This window comes from Oncorhynchus clarkii, chromosome 31 (genome assembly GCF_045791955.1).
Source record: "Oncorhynchus clarkii lewisi isolate Uvic-CL-2024 chromosome 31, UVic_Ocla_1.0, whole genome shotgun sequence".
NCBI classification, from domain to species: domain Eukaryota; kingdom Metazoa; phylum Chordata; class Actinopteri; order Salmoniformes; family Salmonidae; genus Oncorhynchus; species Oncorhynchus clarkii.
The window spans coordinates 40232745-40254333 of record NC_092177.1 but is presented as its reverse complement, the minus strand read 5'-3'; the positions used below and the strand labels follow the sequence as shown (position 1 = coordinate 40254333).

The following is a 21589-nucleotide window of genomic DNA, read 5'->3' as shown; positions in this document are numbered from 1 at the left end:
GTGGACAAGAGTAGGGATGGAACAATCTCTTTTATAGTAAAAGCATTGCAAGAATCTCTCTCTCCTTTATAGTAAAATTATTACATGAATCTATCATCGTAATTGCAGGTTTGAGAAAAATGGCCTTTTGTAAACATTTCATACAATTAATAACACACAAATTACAGAAATTACAGGCTAAGAATGGACACAGATAGCCCTATCAAATTAAATGTTATTGGTCACATAGACATAGTTAGGAGATGTTATTGTGGGTGTAGCAAAACGCTTGTGTTCCTATATCCAACAGTGCACTAGTATCTAAAAACGATTCACAATAATACACACATGTAAAAGTAAAAGAATGGAATTAAGAAATATATAAATATTAGATAGAGCAATGTCAGAATGGCATTGACTAAAATATAGTAGAATAGGATACAGTATATAAATATGAGATGAGTAAATCAGTGTGTAAACATTATTAAAGTGACTAGTGTTCCATAAATGTATATTTAACTAAATCAAATCAAATTGATTTATATAGCCCTTCGTACATCAGCTGATATCTCAAAGTGCTGTACAGAAACCCAGCCCAAAACCCCAAACAGCAAGCAATGCAGGTCTAGAAGCACGGTGGCTAGGAAAAACTCCCCAGAAAGGCCAAAACCTAGGAAGAAACCTAGAGAGGAACCAGGTTATGTGGGGTGGCCAGTCCTCTTCTGGCTGTGCCGGGTGGAGATTATAACAGAACATGGCCAAGATGTTCAAATGTTCATAAATGACCAGCATGGTCCAATAATAATAACCACAGGCAGAACAGTTTAAACTGGAGCAGCAGCACGGCCAGGTGGACTGGGGACAGCAAGGAGTCATCATGTCAGGTAGTCCTGAGGCATAGTCCTAGGGCTCAGGTCCTCCGAGAGAGAGAAAGAATGAGAGAAAGAGAGAATGAGAGAAAGAGAGAATTAGAGAGAGCATACTTAAATTCACACAGGACACCGAACAGGACAGGAGAAGTACTCCAGATATAACAAACTGACCCTAGCCCTAGGCAAGTCAGTTAAGAAGAAATTCTTATTTACAATGATGGCCTAGGAACAGTGGGTTAAATGCCTTGTTCAGGGGCAGAACGACACATTTTTACCTTGTCAGTTCGGGGATTCGATCCACCAACCTTCTGGTTACTGGCCTAATGTTCTAATCACTAGGATACCTGCTGCTTCTGGCCATTAAAGTGGCCAGTGAGTCCAAGTCTATGTACATAGGGCAGCAGGGTTGCGTAACCCTATGTGTTCATCTTATCAGATTTCTCCAATGCCAAATCAGTGTGTGTTGTTTGATACAAAACTGTCCCTGTTTGCAAATAATTAAATCTGAGACATCATCAGGAATCTGAGCATGGTACTTTCGAAAGTTCGAAAGCCTACCTTTCCACCCCAGACAGAGTAGGCCTACCGACACAGAAAATTGTCATCTTTAACTGCTGGCTACTCTTGTTCCGTGGCTTAACCCCTATTTTATGTTAGCTATCCCCTATTTTAGACAAATTGGATTAGAACCATTACTTTTTCTGACTGTATCAACCAGTGGAGGCTGGTGGGAGGAGCTATAAGTGGACAGTCTCCTTGTAATGGCTGGAGTGGCATAAATGGAACGGTATCAAACGGTGTCGAACCAGATGTTTGACTCTGTTCCATTTATTCCATTCCAGCCATTACAATGAGCCCATCCTCCTATAGCGCCTCTCACCAGCATCCACTGATATCAGCCATTAGTATTGTGAACTTAAGAGATGAATCGGCACTTTCACCAGCAATGTACGTCGAAAAAAGCCTGGCACCCAAGGTTATTAAGATAATGAAAAGGAAGAAAATAAAATACAAGCAATGTTGAGTTTCTCTGTCAAACCCAAACCAAAGCACCTACAGACGTTTGCTTCTCCACTTCCTGTGTGGTCACGTGTCTTCCTCTCAGTCTCTGCTCCACTCTGTCAAACAGGAAGTCACTTTTTTTTGTCAGAGCTCTCTAGAAGTGACATCAGAGTGACAGGAGCTGCTGAAGTCTGTGTTGGTGCCCGTCTCTACACTGTTTGACCAAAAAAGAATAGCAGGAGGAACCGTAGAGGAACAATGTTACGGCGAAAACCTTCCAACGCCTCAGAGAAGGAGCAGGTGCAGGAGAAGGTGCAGAAGAAGAAGGTGAGGAGGTTCGGGTTGTCTGTGTTTGGATGGGAGGATTGTGTCTGTGAGTCATGCTGATACAAAGTGCAAAGACAAGAGGAGAAGAGCTGTCTGAACACCGCAAAAAGGGCTTTGGACTGCAATTTCTTCTCAAAATGAGCAGTGATCAAGTGAAAAACAACGTTTTTTGCTAAAACGAGAGCAACACAACGTGTTCATCTTATTGATGAATGAACACGATGAACAGTAATTTAGAGTGCTACTTTCTCTGGCTCATTCCCTTGTACAAACTCAAACACTGATGACGGTGAGACGCACATTAGCCCATTGTCTGTATGTGCAGCCAACACGGACAGGTTTTGCTACACAGGCTTAGAAGAAGAAACCTTTGTGGTGACCTGAAAAAAAATAACTTCTGACTCTTAGAACTGAAATAGATGGGAGCCTTGGTTGTCAGGGTTAAAAAGACAAAGTATTGCTTCTCTTGGCACTAAACCTTAGTTCCTCTAATATTGCTGTATGATTCATTTTACTATTGGTCATGGACGTAGCAGCTAAGTTCAGTTTGAGTCATACTTAGGCGTTTTGTGGCTTCTCGCTCTAACGCTCTGGTTGGGTAACAGCTATTCTCCTATGTTTAACACCAGTGCCCTTGTTTTCCATCTGCATGCATATTCTACGCTTCTATCCAAGTTTCATCATTACACATCTCATCACCTCACTGCTCCTCACCACCATGACACTTCAGTGGGTTTGGATGCTAGACAAGGCAAATGATTTGCTCCTCAGCAAGATCACCTAATGGATATTAGATGATACTAATGCCTAACACGATAAACTACACAAACGCTATCTTCTCTGAGAAGTTGTTCCCTCTAACTCAGTGGCATCAGGAAGAGACGACATAGACTAGACATAGACTACATAGACTAGACATAGACTACTATTGCCACCAAGGCTGTCTAGACAGCTGCAGCAATTGGATGCTGACAGTTGCCCAACATGTACCCACATTCTGTGGATTTTTATAATGATTTTTAGGATTCTTTAGGCAAGAAGGAGAGGTGGATATGAACATAGGCCATGGTGTCATATGGAAAGTAACGGCTGCTTAGGGGAGAGTGGGGTAAGTTGAGACGCCATTGTTTCTAGGAAACTATACACAAAATGTTTAATAATTTCATGGAGTCTGTGAAGAACAAAACATGAAAAAGGGGTAAGCAAGTTAAGTCCAAAAAACAGTTAGAGGTTTCATGATGCTTGTTTCTAAACCAAAGTAGATATTTTAAAATGTTTCTATACATCAGTTGGGGGTCTCTAAAAGCTTCAATATGAGGTCCTAAAGCTAGCATGAAAGTCCATCCTTGTACTGTAGCTGTGTGGGCTAATATAGTCCAAATGTTTTCTTCCCAGGCATAACGCAAGGCATTATTTCTGATCCCATGAAGTAAAAATAAAAGGGCCTGTACTATGTTAAAAGTGTTTTTAAAAAGTAATGTTTGTTTGGTGTTAAGCCTGTGTTAAAAGATTCTTAAAATGAATAAAATACTAAATGGGGCTCCCGAGTGGCGCAGCGGTCTAAGGCACTGCTTTGCAGTGCTAGAGGCGTCACTACAGACCAGGATTCAATCTCGGGCTTTATCAAAACCGTCCGTGATCGGGAGTCCCATAGGGAGGCACACAGTTGGTCCAGCGTCGCCCGGGTTAGGGGAGGGTTTGGTCGGAGGGCTTTACTTGGCTCATCGCGCTCTAGCGACTCCTTGTGGCAGGCCGAGCGCCTGCAAGCTGACCTCTGTCGTCCAGTTGAATGGCGTTTCCTCCGACACATTGGTGCGGCTGGTTTCCGGGTTAAGTGGGCAGGTGTTAAGAAGCGTGGTTTGGCTGGTAATGTTTCGGAGGACACATGACTCGACCTTCGCCTCCCAAGCCCGTTGGGGAGTAGCAGCGATGAGACAACATCGAAATAGGGGAGAAAAAGGGGGCGTGATTGCGTTGAATGGGTGTTTGAAAGCTAAATATAGACATGGTTTTGAAAAAGTAGTGGCAATATTTAATTCAGTACAGAAATTTGTAGGCGGCTTAACTTAACCTGTCCCATGGCTCAACTTGCCCCATATACTCAGGATAAGTTGTGCCAAGAGACCACCTTTTTTGGACTCAGTTATGTTCTCAAAACTGTAATGTTTTACATTAATTCTTATTTCCAGGGATACACAACATCCTGAAATGTTATGGAGATAGCTTTGTTAGAAAGAATACAATAATTCCCTTGACGGAGTGATGCCGAATATCAAAAACACATATATTCTCAACTTACCCCACTCTGCCCTATCGCTACAGAGAACTCCAAGTGGAAACTGTTTGACCGCATCAACGATTTCTGTATTGATTCTCAGTGCAGTATCAAATTGAGACTCGATCATAAGTGTAATCACAGATGGGGAATATCTTTGATTCATAGCTGAAGTGTATAATCAGAGATGAGAACAGACGCAAAGGCTAATTAAGGGGTTTATTGAAATGCATTGGAGAGACTAGAGATGGAGGCATAGAGCAAATAGAAGCACACTAGTCTATAAAAACAGCAGACGTGACTTCAGCTTTTATCTTTGCCATATTTTGGGAACAGTATTCTATAATGTTATTGATTGCGTCTAAGCCTTGTCGATCTGGGTAAGCCGTGTCTCATGCTGCATGCTGGTATAGCCTGGTTGGGATCAGCCCACTGTATTGATTTGTGACCCAGGAAAGGTACAAAATGCACTTTTTAATACAGTCACCATCTGTGCAGGCAGCTTTGGGAGCAGCAGTGTCCTTTTGACCTGTAGTCAGATATTGATCAGGATATACTGTAAGGATACATATCTCATAATATATGACTAAATATCCCATGACGACCTGCTGAGCTAGCGTCATGACTAAGCCTGTCTGATATAGATTTATTCTGTGAATCTTGACTGATAAGGACGTGATACCACATATAGTGAAACATCAGTGTGTAAAGTACCATCTCAGGAGTGATTTCAACCAACAACACTAAAAATATAAACTCTGCACACAGCTGTTTCTAATGTTGTGAGAAATGTCTATCAGGTACATTTAGTTGAATGTAGGCGCTTCATGAAATAAGAGGAATTGGTTTTGTTAAGTTCTCATTTTAATAAACTTGATGATTCAGAGTTTGTCATTACTGTAAGTGCTCAACAAGAGGCCTGAACCATAACCAGGCTTAAACCCCCAAAGAGTGGCCACAGTGGCATTTTGGCTCTTCTTCTCAGCTGTATCTGATAGTTTCTTCTTCCTCAAATCTAAAAAAAAATCTTTAAAAGAAGTTGCCAAAATGATAAATGCTACCATGTGTTCTCTACTGTATTTTAGATATCATGCCAAGGTTCTATCTCCTCCTGGCTCATTGTCTCTATTACAAATGTCTGCGTATTTTACTAGAAGAACTCTCTGGGTGCAAAAATATCTTTGACAAAATGTTGTACGTTTTTAAGACCACATGACTTGAATGTCGAGATTATAATTTTTATGACTCATATGTGTATTTCTCTACGTCTCCCCTACATTAATTCTCTGTGTCCTCCCTCTGTCTCCACAGCTCACCCTGCAGAGGTCCAGCAGCTTCAAGGACTTCATGAAGCCCAAGTCCCCAGTAGTGGTGGACAAGGAGTTCAACTTGGACTACACAGTAAGTTTACAGTGAGACTGATTGGCTTTGAACCCGGGTCTCCAGTCTGCTGTGTTAGCCTTCTGAGCTAAAGCCTAGGCATTAGCTTGGGAAGCTAAAGCAATTCTTCATGGTTCACCGAACTACCTCTATTAAAAACAAAAGCATCTCCTGTCATATGTATTCACATAATCCCATCAGGTTACAGTTTAATAGCAACAATGGATTGAATAAATACAGGGATGGTTTCAAATTCAATCTCTTAGTTGACTGAAATTCTAAAAGTACTTGTACCTCGACGGAGGACATACTGGTTAACGTTCATGCAAACAACTGAGTTTCAACCATACCCACATTCACACTAAATTGTCTATTGAACACAAAGGGAAAACTGATATCAGTGTTTGAATCTTTAACGATAAATGGAAGTTTGCAGTTCGTGCTTCCCAGAAATTGCAAAAAAAACAAAACTGTCGACAACTGACACCAACAATAGCTGAGGTCTGGACTTCCTCAGGTTCACGTTGATGACAATATAATCAAACTTGAATGGATAGCATTCATTTCTCTACTGTATTTTACAAACAGTATGACTGGAAGTTAGACAGAGGTAGAAGTTTAGAAGAGGTTTTCAACAATGAGAGGAAGTTCAGAGGATGAAGCTTAGAGCTGCGGGCAAATCAAACCACATTGAGAGACAGAAGGACAGAAATACCAGAGCAGGATGTCCTCTGTGAAAGCCAGTCAAGCAGAGAACCGCTGGCTGCTGTGTCTTCCAGACAGTCTGCTGCTTCTCACTCAGATCCCATTCACGACAACTATTCCACCCCACGGAGATGATTAAATAGAGATATCAGCCTAAGCAATGTTCGTGCGTGCATCCATGCTTTTGTATGTGTCTCTGTATTTATTTTCAAGTTTTGCTCTGTATGTATATGATAAATCTGCAGTATGTGTTTACAGTACTTGTGGTGATGTGGTCTGTTGTGCTGAAGATGGGGTTCCATGTTCACCATAAAGCCATACTGACACAGCACTGTAGCCCTGTGGGGAGGAGCTAGTATGACTCACTGCACCATGCTCTCTTCTCTCTGGGCCTTCTGCCGGTGACACACGCAAACTGTCATCACAGCCAAGCCTCACTGGAAGCACTCTCCCCGACACAGCATCCCAATCACTGATTCAAATCACACACTGCAATCCGTTTGTGTGTGTGTGAAGCGTGCGCATGAACCACTCTAGAGCACATCATCACACAAGTTACATTGATCACTTACATTTTTGTGAATTAAAGGTTAGGTGTAGGGCTGTTATGGTGACCGTATTACCGCCACACCAGTGGTCATGAGTCATGATCACAGTCAAATTCCACGTGACCGTTTAGTCATGGTAACTAGGCTTCTTTAAGCTTTGATGCTGATGGTCATAAGTAGCCTACCAGACTTGCCAACTGCCTGGTACTCAGCCCTCTATTGTTCTTCTAATCACTCTGACATCAATGCAAATGTGATCAAAAATCAAATCAAACACTTAATGAGAGCCCATGAACTCATGTTGCGCAACATTTATATAGGCTATGCAATTGCATGAGAAAAGAGTTGAGATGCCTCTTTAAAAAATCCCATCAGCTTTCTATAGGCTAGGCCTACTATATTTATTTACTTGGTTCATCGCGCTCTAGCAACTCCCTGTGGTGGGAAGGGTGCCTGCAGGCTGACCTCTGTCATCCAGTTGAATGGCGTTTTTTCCGACACATTGGTGCAGCTTGCTTCCGGGTTAAGTGAGCGGGTGTTAAGAAGCGCGGTTTGGCTGGTCATGTTTAGGAGGACGCATGACTCGACCTTGGCCTCTGCAGCAATGAGACAAGATTGAAATTGGGGAGAAAAATATATATAAATACAAATATATAATAATTAATCAGAGCCTACCGGTGTAGAGCCTAACTGGCATAGATAGGCCGCACGTGAGTTTCAAGTCCATTTTCACCATAAAAATGTACCTTTATAATAAAGCATTACATGATTAATTGCATTTGCGGTCACTACTAACAATTGGATAGAAAAGGGGGTTAAAAAAACAAACATGTTTTGTCATGCCCGTGGTATGTGGTCTGATATACCACGGCTGTCAGCCAATCAGCATACAGGGCTCAAACCATCCAGTTTATAATACGAATTGACATATCAGAGAGCCATGTGAGATAGGTGCTTTGGAGCACAACGATTGGCAGCTGGGAGAAGGGAATTCTAGTTATTATATTCAGTCCAAGAGCACAACGGCCACTTTGGCCGCAAAAGGCCAGAGTTTTTTTTAGAGGGCATTACGGCCACACAAGGGGGATGCCGCCAGGAAATTCGAGGCCTGGTGTCAAATTGTGAATGAGAGACTGATGAAGTGTGTGTAGCCTGCACAAGAAACAAAGCGGAGCTTTGCATGCAACTTTTTTCAAATCACCATTAAAGTAGCATCATGCCTTAGAACCTTAGAATGTACTCAATTGTATTCTTCATACTATAAAATATAAAATAATGCCACAGAATTCTCAGCAAATCTGGTCTTCTAAATGAACTAGTGTAGCTCACAATATGGTATAGCCAGATCAGGGCCTTTTATAAAAGGGCATCTCGGAGTATGCTAATCTGTTATTCTGAAATAGACTACATTTTCTTCATGCCATGTTTATTTAGACTTGTCTGAAATAATGAATGGATTTTATGTGATGGTGTAGGCTACTTTAATAGGATTTATTAGACTTTTAAAATGTATGCTAGATGTTCCAAAGGTCTGCATCAGTGGCTTGTGGGCTATGCATGGAAGACAGGTGATGCTACACCTGTTTATGTTAATTAACGGTCAATTACCGTGAGACCGGCAGCTATTTGCTTGACAATCACCGGCTGACATAATTGAATGACCGCACCAGCCCTAGTTAGGTGACCCTGTGCACTTCATTTGTGATCCACATAGATTAAAAACAGCACACAACACCCACATCTTGAAAAGACAGACTTATGTGAATGTTGAAATGGTAACCAAAATGAACCTTTTAGGTGCCAGAGGATATGCCTGTGGAGGATGCATTGAAGAGTGGCAGTAAGCAGGGGAAGAAGTCGTGGCGTAAAGTCATCTCACGCACCATGACCCGCAAAACCTCCAAGACGGTACAGAAGGCCCTGGCAGAGGAGGGGGTAAGTGTAGCGTGATATACTACAGTGCCCATAGCACTATATGGTTTGGTCTTAACAAAGATGGTTCCAAAGCTTACAACGTGATGTCTGTCTTCTTACCAATAAATCATCATAACTGACAGGTTGTCTAATGAAATGGCAATTAAACTCAGCAGGACCCAAAAAATCCAAATAATAACCCAGATTTTCATTGTAAAGCGTTTACACGGTTTCCGATGCTTGTTCAATGAACCATAAACAATTAACGAACATGCACCTGTGGAACGGTTGTTAAGACACTGACAGCTTACAGACGGTAGGCAATTAAGGTCAAAGTTATGAAAACTTAGGACACTAGAGGCCTTTCTACTGACTCTGAAAAACATTTAAAAGAAAGATGCCCAGGGTCCCTGCTGATCTGCGTGAACGTGCCTTAGGCATGCTGCAAGGAAGCATGAGGACTGCAGATGTGGCCAGGGCAATAAATTGCAATGTCCATACCGTGAGACGCCTAAGACAGCGCTACAGGGATACAGGGTGGACAGCTGATAGTCAGACCACATGTAACAACACCTGCACAGGATCGGTACATCTGAACATCACACTTGCTGGACAGGTACAGGATGGCAACAACTGCCCGAGTTACACCAGGAACGCACAATCCCTCCATCAGTGCTCAGACTGTCCGCAATAGACAGAGAGGCTGGACTGAGGCCTTGTAGGCCTGCTGTAAGGCAGGTCCTCACCAGACATCACCGGCAACAACACCGTCGCTGGATCAGACAGGACTGGCAAAAAGTGCTCTTCGCTGACGAGTCACAGTTGTCTCACCAGGGGTGCTGGTCGGAGTCGCGCTTTTCGTCGAAGGAATGAGCGTTACACCGAGTCCTGTACTCTAGAGTGGGATCGATTTGGAGGTGGAGGGTTCGTCGTGGTCTGGGGTGGTATGTTACAGCATCAACAGTCTGAGCTTGTTGTCATTGCAGGCAATCTCGATGCTGTGCGTTATAGGGAAGACATCCTCCTCCCTCATGTGGTACCCTTCCTGCAGGCTCATCCTGACATGACACTCCAGCATGACAATGCCACCTGCCATTCTGCTCGTTCTGTGTGTGATTTCCTGCAAGACAGGAATGTCAGTGTTCTGCCATGGCCAGCGAAGAACCCAGATCTCAATCCCATTGAGCATGCCTGGGAACTGTTGGATCGGAGGGTGAGGGCTAGGTCCATTCCCCCCAGAAATGTCCAGGAACTTGCCTTGGTGGAAGAGTGGGGTAACATCTCACAGCAAGAACTGGAAAATCTGGTGCAGTCCATGAGGAGGAGATGCACTGCAGTATTTAATGCAGCTGGTGGCCACACAAGATACTGACTGTTTCCCCTTTGTTCAGGGACAAATTATTCCATGTATGTTAGTCACATGTTGTGGAACTTGTTCAGTGTATGTCTTAGTTGTTGAATCTTGTTATGTTCATTCAAATATTTACACATGTTAAGTTTGCTGATAAAACACAGTTGGCAGTGAGAGGACGTTTCTTTTTTTTGCTGAGTTTATATTGTAAACATCGACATCATTTATATTCAAAAAATCAAATGTAGATTCAAATATGTGATATATTTTTGGGGGGCATAGATATTTAGTTTACCCCTGAAAGTGACACACTTTATTACCTGTATATCATATGACAACTCAAATAAAGGCAACATAAAGTGTCTTAGTAGGGAGTTAGGCCACCATGAGCCACCAGAACAGCTTCAATGCACCTTGCCATATATTCTACAAGTGTCTGTCTGGAACTCTATTGGAGGGATGTGACACCATTCCTCCACAAGAAATTCCATAATTTGGTGTTTTGTTGATGGTGGTGGAAAACGCTGTCTCCGGCACCGCTGCAGAATCTCCCATAAGTGTTCAATTGGGATGAGATCTGGTGGCTGAGACGGCCATGGCATATCGTTTTCATGCTCATCAAATCATTCAGTGACCACTTTATATCTGTGGATGGGGGCATTGTCATCCTATGGGGGCATAGCCATGATAGACAAAATAATGGCCTGCCCAGAATGTCATGACCCTAAGCTTGATGGAATGTTGAATGCTGAATTAACTCAGGAACCACACCTGTGTGGAAGCACCCGCTTTCAATTTACATTGTATCCCTCATTTACTCAAGTGTTTCCATTATTTTGGTAGTTACCTGTGTCAATACTGTACCCCTTTTTATGAATATCTTCAAAAGGTTGATAGTGCCTCCCCCTAGTGGACACAGTACTTTAAAGTATTTTTACTTAAGTCGTTTTTTAAGGTATCTCCAAAATAAAAGGGGGTTCCCAAGTAGCGCAGCAGTCTAAGGCACTACATCTCAGTGCTAGAGGCTTCACTACAGACCCTGGTTCAATTCCAGGCTGTATCACAACTGGCTGTGATTGGGACTCCCATAAGGCGGCGCACAATTGGCCCAGTGTTGTTAGGGTTTGGCTGGGGTAGGCCGTCATTGTAAATAAGAATTTGTTCTTAATTGAATTGCCTAGTTAAATAAATAAAACAATTATAATGTACTTTTTACTCCATACATTTTCCCTGACACCCAAAAGTACTAGTTAAATGTTATGCTTAGCCGGACAGAAAAATTGTCCAATACACACGGTCATCCCTACTGCCTCTGAACTGGCGGACTCACTAAACACAAATGCTTTTGTAAATGACATCTGAGTGTTGGAGTGTGCCCATGGCTCACTTTCCGAACAAGAAAATGGTGTTTGATCACCTACCAACCAGTAAGAATTCTGGCTCTCACAGACCTGTTAGTTTTTCTTTAAGAAGTCCTCCTGTTCTCCACTCATTACCTGTATTAACTGCACCTGTTTGAACTCGTTACCTGTATAAAAGACACCTGTCCACACACTCAATCAAACAGACTCCAACCTCTCCACAATGGCCAAGACCAGAGAGCTGTGTAAGGACATCAGGGCTAAATTGTAGACCTGCACAAGGCTAGGATGGGCTACGGGACAATAGGCAAGCAGCTTGGTGAGAAGGCAACAACTGTTGGCGCAATTATTAGAAAATAGAAGAAGTTCAAGATGACGGTCAATCACCCTCAGTCTGGGGCTCCATGCAAGATCTCACCCTGTGGGGCATCAATGATCATGAGGAAGGTGAGGGATCATCCCAGAACTACACGGCAGGACCTGGTCAATGACCTGAAGAGAGCTGGTACCACAGTCTCAAAGAAAACCATTAGTAACACACTACGCCGTCATGGATTCAAATCCTGCAGCGCATGCAAGGTCCCCCTGCTCAAGCCAGCGCATGTCCAGGCCCGTCTGACAATGACCATCTGGATGATCCAGAGGAGGAATGGTAGAAGGTCATGTTGTCTGATGAGACAAAAATAGAGCTTTTTGGTCTAAACTCCACTCGCTGTGTTTGGAGGAAGAAGAAGGATGAGTACAACCCCAAGAACACCATCCCAACCATGAAGCATGGAGGTGGAAACATCATTCTTTGGGGATGCTTTTATGCAAAGGGGACAGGACGACTGCACCCTATTGAGGGGAGGATGGATGGGGCCATGTATCTCGAGATCTTGGCCAACAACCTCCTTCCCTCATTAAGAGCATTGAAGATGGGTCGTGGCTGGGTCTTCCAGCATGACAATGACCCGAAACACACAGCCAGGGCAACTAAGGAGTGGCTCCGTAAGAAGCATCTCAAGGTCCTGGATGGCCTAGCCAGTCTCCAAACCTGAACCCAATAGAAAATCATTGGAGGGAGCTGAATGTCCGTATTGCCCAGCGACAGCCCCGAAACCTGAAGAATCTGGAGAAGGTCTGTATGGAGGAGTGGGCCAAAATCCCTGCTGCAGTATGTGCAAAGCTGGTCAAGAACAACAGGAAACGTATGATCTCTGAAATTGCTAACAAAGGTTTCTGTACCAAATATTAAGTTCTGCTTTTCTGATGTATCAAACTTATGTCATGCAATAAAATGCAAATTAATTACTTAAAAATCATACAATGTGATTTTCTGGATTTTTGTTTTAGATTCCGTCTCTCACAGTTGAAGTGTACCTATGATAACAATTACAGACCTCTACATGCTTTGTATGTATGAAAACCTGCAAAATCGGCAGTGTATCAAATACTTGTTCTCCCCACTGTATGTATATACACAACACACTTTTTTTGTATAACAAATATATGTCTATGGTTAGGGCATATTTTGACCTGAAGGCTCTGTCTGTTGTATAACACCTAAATAATATCCTTTATGTATACAGGGGGAGAGTGGTGAGGAGGGCTCCCTGTCTCCCACCACAGACTGGATGCCAGGCCTGACAGCAGGCAATAGGACATCTGTGTGCTCCATTGGCTCCGAGGACACTGTCCACAGCCCCGTCTCTCGCCAGCTCTCTGGGTGTAAGTTAAGATAGGTTAAATTAAATATATCTAACCAAGCCAAGTGATTTCCAGTGATTGTCTGACTATGGGTGTTGTGTATTACAACAGGTGGGGACCGCCAGAGCCTGGACAGTGGCTACAGCCAGCGAGACAGCATGAGGCTGGAGGAGTCCAGTCCTCCCTACACAGGCCCCTTCTGTGGTCGTGCTCGTGTCCACACAGACTTCATCCCCAGCCCCTACGACATAGAGTCCCTCAAGCTCCAAGTAAGTAGGCTGGTTTAACCAGACTGACGGTCCACTTAGCCTCTTTGGGCTAGGCGTGCCACTAGCGCCACACCTCGACAACATACGGTAAAATTGCAGAGTGTGAAATTCAAAATACAAAATTCATAATATTAAACGTTCATGAAAATACAAGTGTCTTTCATTGTTTAAAAGCTTAACTTCTTGTTCATCCAGCCGCTTTGTCAGATTTCATTAAGGCTTTACGGCGAAAGCACACCATACAATTATCTGAGGACAGCGCCCCGCATACAAACACATTAAACATTTTCCAACTAAGCAGAGGCATCACGAAAGTCAGAAATGGCGATAAAATAAATCACTTACCTTTGAAGATCTTCCTCCTCATCAAATGGTCCTTTTGTTCAATAAAGTCCTTCTTTATATCCCAAAAAAGTAAGTTTAGTTGGCTTGACTCAGTAATCCACCGATTTCCCTCGTTCGAAATGCATACAAATGAATCCCGAAAGTTACCAATAAACTTCGTCCAAACAAGTCAATGTTTCTAATGAATCCTCAGGTACCCTGATATGTAAATAAATGCTAAAATTAAAGACGGAGAATAGTATGTTCATTACCGGAGATAAATATCAAAGTGCGCGCCCTCACCAACGTGCACCACAACACTACAGCCAAAATGGGAGCCACTTACAAAAACTACAAATTCTAGCTCATTTTTCAAAAAACAAGCCTGAAACTCTTTCTAAAGACTGTTGACATCTACTGGAAGCCCTAGGAACTGCAATCTGGGAGGTATTCCATTCACATTCCCATAGACAGCCATTATAATGAGTGGTGAGCTCAAAAAAAAAAAATCTGGATGGATTCTCCTCAGGTTTTCGCCTGCTATATAAGTTCTGTTATACTCACAGACATTATGTTAACAGTTTTGGGAACGTTAGTGTTTTCTATCCAATACTACCAATTATATGCATATCCTAGCTTCTGGGCCTGAGTAACAGTTTACATTGGGCATGTCAATCATCCAAACTTCCGAATACTGCCCCCTAGCCGCATTGACTGATTTAACCAGTAAGGCCCTCCTGAAATAACTTGTTAACAGATTGTGAACAGATTGTGAAATAAAATAATGGTTCCTTAGTCATCATCCATGGCTGAATCTATATAGAGGCCAATCATACTGAGCGCTGACCAGATTAGACATGCAGCCATTATTAGAGTAGCTCAGTGAAGTATAGAATTACAGACCAACTTCACATACTGTATACCACAAAATGTATGTGATCATATACTACTTAATTGGAATGCAGATAATGCTTGGATCGAGGTAGTCATCCACTGTTTCTCCTGCAGAAAGGTAACAGAACGAACCACTTCACATAGTACTACAAAATGTACAGTGCCTTCAGAAAGTATTCATACCCTTTGACTTATTCCACATTTTGTTGGTGCAGCCTGAATTCAAAATGGATCATATATATGTTTTTCTCTCAGCCATCTACTCACAATACCCTATAATGACAAAGTAAAAACATATTTTTAGTAATTTCTGAAAATGTATTAAATGAAATGACACGTAGTCCACCTGTGGCCAATTCAATTGTTTGGACAGAATTTAGAAAGATATACACCTGTCTATATAAAAGGTCCCACAGTTGACATTGCATGTCAGAGCAGAAACTATACCATGAAGTACAAGGAACTGTCTGTAGATCTCCGACAGAATTGTGATGAGGAAGATACTGTATCTGGGGAAGGGTATAAAACAATTTCTAGAGTGTTGAAAGTTTCCAAGAGCACAGTGGTCTTCCTCATTGGGAAATTGAAAAGAATATTGAACTAATCAGCCTAGAGCTGGCCGTACAACCTAACTGAGCTACCGGGCAAGAAGGACCTTGGTCAGGGAGGTGGCCAAGGACCCATGACCATTCTGACAGAACTTGGCTGAGATGGGAGGACCTGCCAGAAGGACAAGTCTCTACACCAATTAACCAATGTCCTTTATGGGAGAGTGGCCAGACACTCCTGAGAAAAAGGCACATGATGGCACGTGAGAGATTCTGTGGTCTGAAGAAAACCAGGACAGCTCATCACCCGTCTAACACCATCCCTACCATGAAGCATTGTGGTGGCAGCATCATGCTATGGGGATTCTTGTCAGTTGCAGGGACTGTGAGACTGGTAAGGTTAGAGGGAACAATGAATGGAGCTAAATGCAGACAAATCCTTGAGACCTTTCTTCCGGGTGAAAATTACCTTAGACAGGGGAGAATATTTACGTTCCAACATGACAATGACCCCAAGTATACAGCCAAAGCAATGCTAGAACAAGAATGTGAAAGTCCTCGAGTGGCCCAGCCAAAGACCATACTTGAATCCCATTGGAAAGACTTGAAGATTGCTATTCAACGCCGCTCCCCATATAATTTAAAGCTGCAATATGTAACTTTTTGGGTGAACTGACCAGTTATAGATCTGTCTCATTGAAAGCAAGTCTAAGAAGCAGTAGATCTGTTCTATGTGCGCTATTTCTATGTTTCATTTTTGCATCTTTTACTCACTGGTTTTGTACACCAGCATATGGAAAATATATTTCACTGCGGTTATGATGGTACAATGTTTCTCTACACCATACTTGCTTGTTATGTCGTATAAACTGAAATTAGCTATACTATTAGCATTTTAGCAACCAGGAAATGGCAGAGTTGACAGCTTGAGAATATCTGCATGGAAGAAAAGGGAGAAAATCCCCAAATCCAGATGTGTAAAGCTGACACAGTCATACCATAGATGACTATAATCACCCTCAAAGGCGCTTCTACAAAGTATTGATTCAGGGGTGTGAATTTATGTAGGCACATGAACTTATGAACTTATGTAAATTTGATTTTTGAATTTCATTTTCAACTAATTTGCAAAGTAATCTAAACATGTTTTCACTTCGTCATTATGTGGTGTTGTGTGTAGATGGGTGAGGAAAAAAAAAATCTGTCATCCATTTAATTCAGGCTGTAACATAACAAAATGTGGAATAAGTCAAAGGGTATGAATACTTTCTGAAGGCACTGTACGTGGTCACATTGTATTATATAACTGGGAAGCAGATTGGATCTAGTTTGATTCAAGGTATTCATCATCCACTGTTTCTCCCGCAGAAAGGCGACATCATCCAGATCATTGAGAAGGACCCGGTGGGCACATGGACAGGGAAGCTCAACAACAAGGTGGGCACCTTCAAGTTCATCTATGTCAACATCTTACCGGATGAGGTCACGCCGCCCATGAGGAAAATGTGCTCCAGCAAGAACCGCTTCTCCAAGGCCAAAAACAAGCCCCAGACCCTGGAGGAAGTTCTGGAGAGGATCGGTCTCACCGTAAGACAGTCATATCCTCTTAATCTCATACAGATTCAAATAGACAATTGTCTTAGAGAACGCAGTCAAAGAGCAATCATTATTAACTTAGATCAGTTCAGATTTGGAAAAGGTGATGTATAAAGTGATGTATAAAGACAGTGAAACTGGATAAGTATCTGACAACGCATCTCATATAATTGCATTGCATTCGAAGCCCTCAGAAATCCCTGTCAAATTATTAACATTTATTTTTGGATTATTGTGAAAAACTAATGCTAATGTGATGATTCTCTCTGTTGTTCAGGAGCTGGGCTCTTTGCTGTCTATGCACGGCTTCCAGAGCCTGGAGGACTTTGGCGGCCTGAAGGAGTCCCACCTCAACGAACTTAACATCACAGATGCTGAGCAACGTACCAAGATTCTGACTGCTACTGAGCTGCTGCGTGACTGTAGGTCCACACTCAATTCCATATAATAACATACTAGATCACACAAGAAGCACTATAGGGCGCTCATGATCACAAAATAAATCACATAAAGACTAAGCACACAGATGCAATGCTTTACAACAGGTAGATGATGCCATAATGTACCTGTAAGCGATCACCCCATTGTATGTATTAATTTCTCATTTACATGGGAGCATAGCCTCCTATGTGGTACTTCAAGATGTAATGTAATGCAGGACATTTTCAGCAAAGCCTAATAAGTGTATAACTGTTCTCTGTACAGTGGCATCTTCAGCTTTCCCTCTTTTCTTGGGAAACTGCTACCTAATTAGCTTAATTTCATGAGCCAAACTGTACAGTAAAAGGTACAACATTCCGCTCACAAGTTACTGCATTGGCCTGTAGGAAACCCCATTTGGCCCTCATAAACACTTTGATATGGGAGCTCTCTTCCCTCGAGTCAGATAATTAGCCCTCATTTAAAAACACCTGTTTCCGACCAGTTATGATCCATATCATTATGGCTGTTTCCTCTGTTCTGAACATAACTGCTTGGTTGGCTGCTAGCCCCCTCAGGCTTCAACGCGCTTCCCTGTTTTAAATTACGTACACCACGACTGGGATTCAAACGAACCACACTGCGCTGATGTCGCACTGCACTTGACTTCAAAGGCAATTTCCCTGGCATTAGAGGCACATGCATACTGAAATAATGCATTTGGACCAAAACTGAAATTGATGGGATAGTTATCTACGCTATATTGATGCTGATGATTGTTTTGGTCTTTGTCCCCCTCAGCGGATGATGAGTCTGAGCCAGAGGAGGAGGAGGGAAGTAGCACTGAGGAGAAGGGTGACGTACCCAGGGACTCTGGCTGCTTCGAGAGCACAGAGAACATGGAGAACGGGCGCCATGAACCAGAGGGAGAGCCTGGTATGGAGCAGAAGTCTAACCAGGAGCCAGAGCAGCAACAGAGCGAGGAGGATCAGCTGAGTTCTGTTGAGGAGCAACTGCAGGAGTTTACGGTGGATGAGGAGATCTCCTGAGAACTGAAGAGAATCGAAGCTCTGGAATTGAAGAGAACCTTGGTTGGTTGACTTTACTAATGGACATTATTCAAAAGCCCACGACAATTGGTTGATTTATTCAAACCATCAGAATAGTGATAATCAGGATTAAGCCATATATACTGCAAGGGAGTGTCTTTTCATTTGTTGCCCCCATACTTTTGTAACAAAGAGCCACAGGGACTGCAACCGTAGCATGCGCTCCACCAGTAACTATTGAAAATGTTTTGGAAGAATGCAAGACCTTTGAAAGCATCTATTTTTTGTTGAAAGCTTGGTGTGGCCAGGCTGTAAATACACAAGTGTTATCCTTTTCCATGATACCATGGCATTTGAGCAGTTCTGAGTGGATTTTATATATACTAAAAATGGTAATATTCTTCTGTGCATTTCGGACTTGATATAGTCACGTAATTCCTATTCCATCAATGGACAGTTAAGAAATTACTTTCCGGTGTCTTTTTTTTAATCCTTTATTCTGTCATCTTCAATCTATTACTTTTGAAAATGTTTTCAATGTGTTATGCTTTTGCTTGAATGTTTTTTGTTTTTCAACCGTTATTTTGGAAATACACAACCAATTCTTGAATATGACCTTTGAATGAATGTTTCTATAGTATGTGGACTGTATATAGCGTTTTAGACATTTGACAGCACCAAAGTCACATCTCATGTGTTCAGAGTTACTGTATATTTGCTTTTACCTTTTTGTTGTGTTGATCAAAGTTAATAACTATGTCTGTCAAAGTTGTTAGGTTGACTTTTCTGTATTCAATTTGAAATAAAAACATTTTTATACCAGTTTAGATTATTAAAAGAACTGATTGTGATCATATCTTCCTGACCTGAGTGAAATTAGTGTATTCGCAGTAGAGATTGAGAAGGGCTTCCTATTGAGAAAGAAGATAGTCCTAGTTGAAGGAAACATAAAGACTAGTGAAAGCAACAAAGTGAATGGTAATATTAGTGGCTTTCAGATAGCACTCTAATAATGCAAAATCTTTGTAATTGTTTCATTATAGAAAGGGTCACATGATGAACAGAGGGATGGAACATTGGGACTGATATTAAATTAGAGGCCGCCATCTGGTGTTTGGGTTAGAGATAAGTTTCCTGTGGAACAATAGATAGCCGCCAGTACTCACTGAACTCAAACAAGGTTATAGTGGGACATTTGAGATTGAGGTATAAATAATTGAATAAAGACACGTATTTGACAAGTTCCAATTATTGTTACTAAAATTCTATAGTTTGGGTAGCACAACTTATATAAGTATGAAGGAAATATAATCTACAAACATTTCCATCCGTTTCCATTACGTGGAACTGTGTCCCGAATTGAAGTATACTCAAGTAAATGTTTTTAGTACCAACTACTGACTTTTTGAAGATCTTAGCAGATTTGTTAAACAACAGGTTTCATATTTTGACTAGTTTATGTCCCAGGGACAGTTAGCACAGGACTGTATGTCAACGCAACAGTTAAAAAAGAAGGTGCCTATTCATCTTTACGGGACATCATATCAGCTGATGTGTCTGAAGTTTAAATCTGTATACGCATGGTTTTATCAAGACTTCCTGCCCAAGATGCAGTAAACTCGATTAATGATTAAGAAGGTTTAGGACTGATTAAACTGTAGCATAGTGAAAACTAACTACATGCTTATTTTCTTTCTTCAAGGGTTCATGGAATGTCCTCTACCAAGTTTTTGGTGCCTTGGAGTTAGTATGAAGGTAACTGAATCCGGCTGGTAAAGGAGCCCCAAATAAAGTAAGGTCATTTTGTTTGTTTAGTTTATATTTGTTAGTGGTGTTGATACTGATTTATTGCGTGGGGTCTTTTTATTTTTTATTTTAGTGGGTTTTTCACAGGTTAGAAAGGATGCACCTTAAAAGGCACACAAATGAATTTTTCTAAAATATCTATTGTCAGAGTTTTGTTTGCACACATGTCAATTATCTTGATAAGAAATGTACTGAACAACCCAATCTAAACCTGATACACTATGTTTGAAATATCGTTAAATAATGTGAGGTACAGGGAAATAAACACTCAATGGGGATGAATGACCTTTGACATCTGTTCTGACTTTCTGGTGAGGCCTGATCACTATCACTAGAAAGACTATAGACATTGGGTGAGATTTAATGGGTTATGTAAACACTAGTAATTAGGAAGAAGTTTATAATTTATCATCAACAGTCCTATGTGTGATTTGAAACACAAGACGGAGAGAGAGAGAGAGCGCTGACCCTGAATGAGGGACACCTGTCTCGTCTACTCTACCATTACCTTTTGGGAGAGAGTTAAGTTAAGATAGAGTCATCAAGGGTTGCAATTCTAATTTTATTTGTTATTTTAATTAACAGGCAGTGTTGTTTTTTGGGGGGCGCATGAATCACGATGTGATTCGTGTCCAAAAGGGGGAATTACCAATTCCCTGGAGCTCTTTGCTAAATATACAAATATATTTTCTTCCCATGCCTCCCAGTAAAAGGAAAAAAGGTATGTTGTTAATGATTGACAGTTACTCCAAATTGATTGAAGTTTTCCCCACCTCGAGTGATCTATAATGAAGTGTATTGCTGTCGTTTTGTTTTTGTCTTGCTTCAATACAAATCTCATCAGATTGGGTTTGCTGGATGGCCGGGATTTCTCCCTAAGAATTAGCCCTCCGACTCCCCGACCCTGTAACTCTGTGGTGAGATCGCCAAGATGATAGGGGAGTATAAGCCAATTTGGGGGGGAAAAAATGGTTTCAACTGTGTATTATTCTCTTTGACATTTGTATTAAGAATATTGGCAGAAGTACTAATTTGTCATACAGTGAATAATTTGTCATAAATAAAATTGTCTGGATTTCCTGAATCAGAAATGCCCTAAACTGTTGTTCTGATCTATCCTCTCTCAAGGTTATGGCGAAGGTGACCATAGATGGTATCTAGATGCATGGAAGGGATAATTTGACTGAGAACAGTGTAAACCTCATCCCCTCTAACCGGCTGAAGTAATGGCGACAATGGCGTTCACTATGGTCCTTCTCCACTTCTACCGTGAGATCTGA

General features: G+C 41.8%; 1 protein-coding gene across 1 annotated transcript; it reads left to right on the top strand.

Moving 5' to 3' along the window:
- Nucleotides 1-1999: 1999 nt before the first annotated feature.
- On the top strand, nucleotides 2000-19350 carry LOC139390655 (SAM and SH3 domain containing 3). The gene is made up of 8 exons (XM_071137925.1): nucleotides 2000-2180; nucleotides 5767-5856; nucleotides 8886-9023; nucleotides 13286-13424; nucleotides 13515-13672; nucleotides 16807-17025; nucleotides 17312-17456; nucleotides 18256-19350. Exons 1-8 carry the CDS (start codon nucleotides 2112-2114, stop codon nucleotides 18501-18503), a joined length of 1206 nt encoding a protein of 401 aa, XP_070994026.1. The 5' UTR covers nucleotides 2000-2111; the 3' UTR covers nucleotides 18504-19350.
- Nucleotides 19351-21589: the final 2239 nt, after the last annotated feature.

Bases quoted from the DNA above. Each gene is read 5' to 3' on its own strand.
- LOC139390655 (XM_071137925.1), top strand. From the start codon at position 2,112: ATGTTACGGCGAAAACCTTCCAACGCCTCAGAGAAGGAGCAGGTGCAG. The intron at 9,024-13,285 runs GTAAGTGTAGCG...TTATGTATACAG, and splicing joins AGGCCCTGGCAGAGGAGGGG to GGGGAGAGTGGTGAGGAGGG. The intron at 17,457-18,255 runs GTAGGTCCACAC...TGTCCCCCTCAG, and splicing joins TACTGAGCTGCTGCGTGACT to CGGATGATGAGTCTGAGCCA.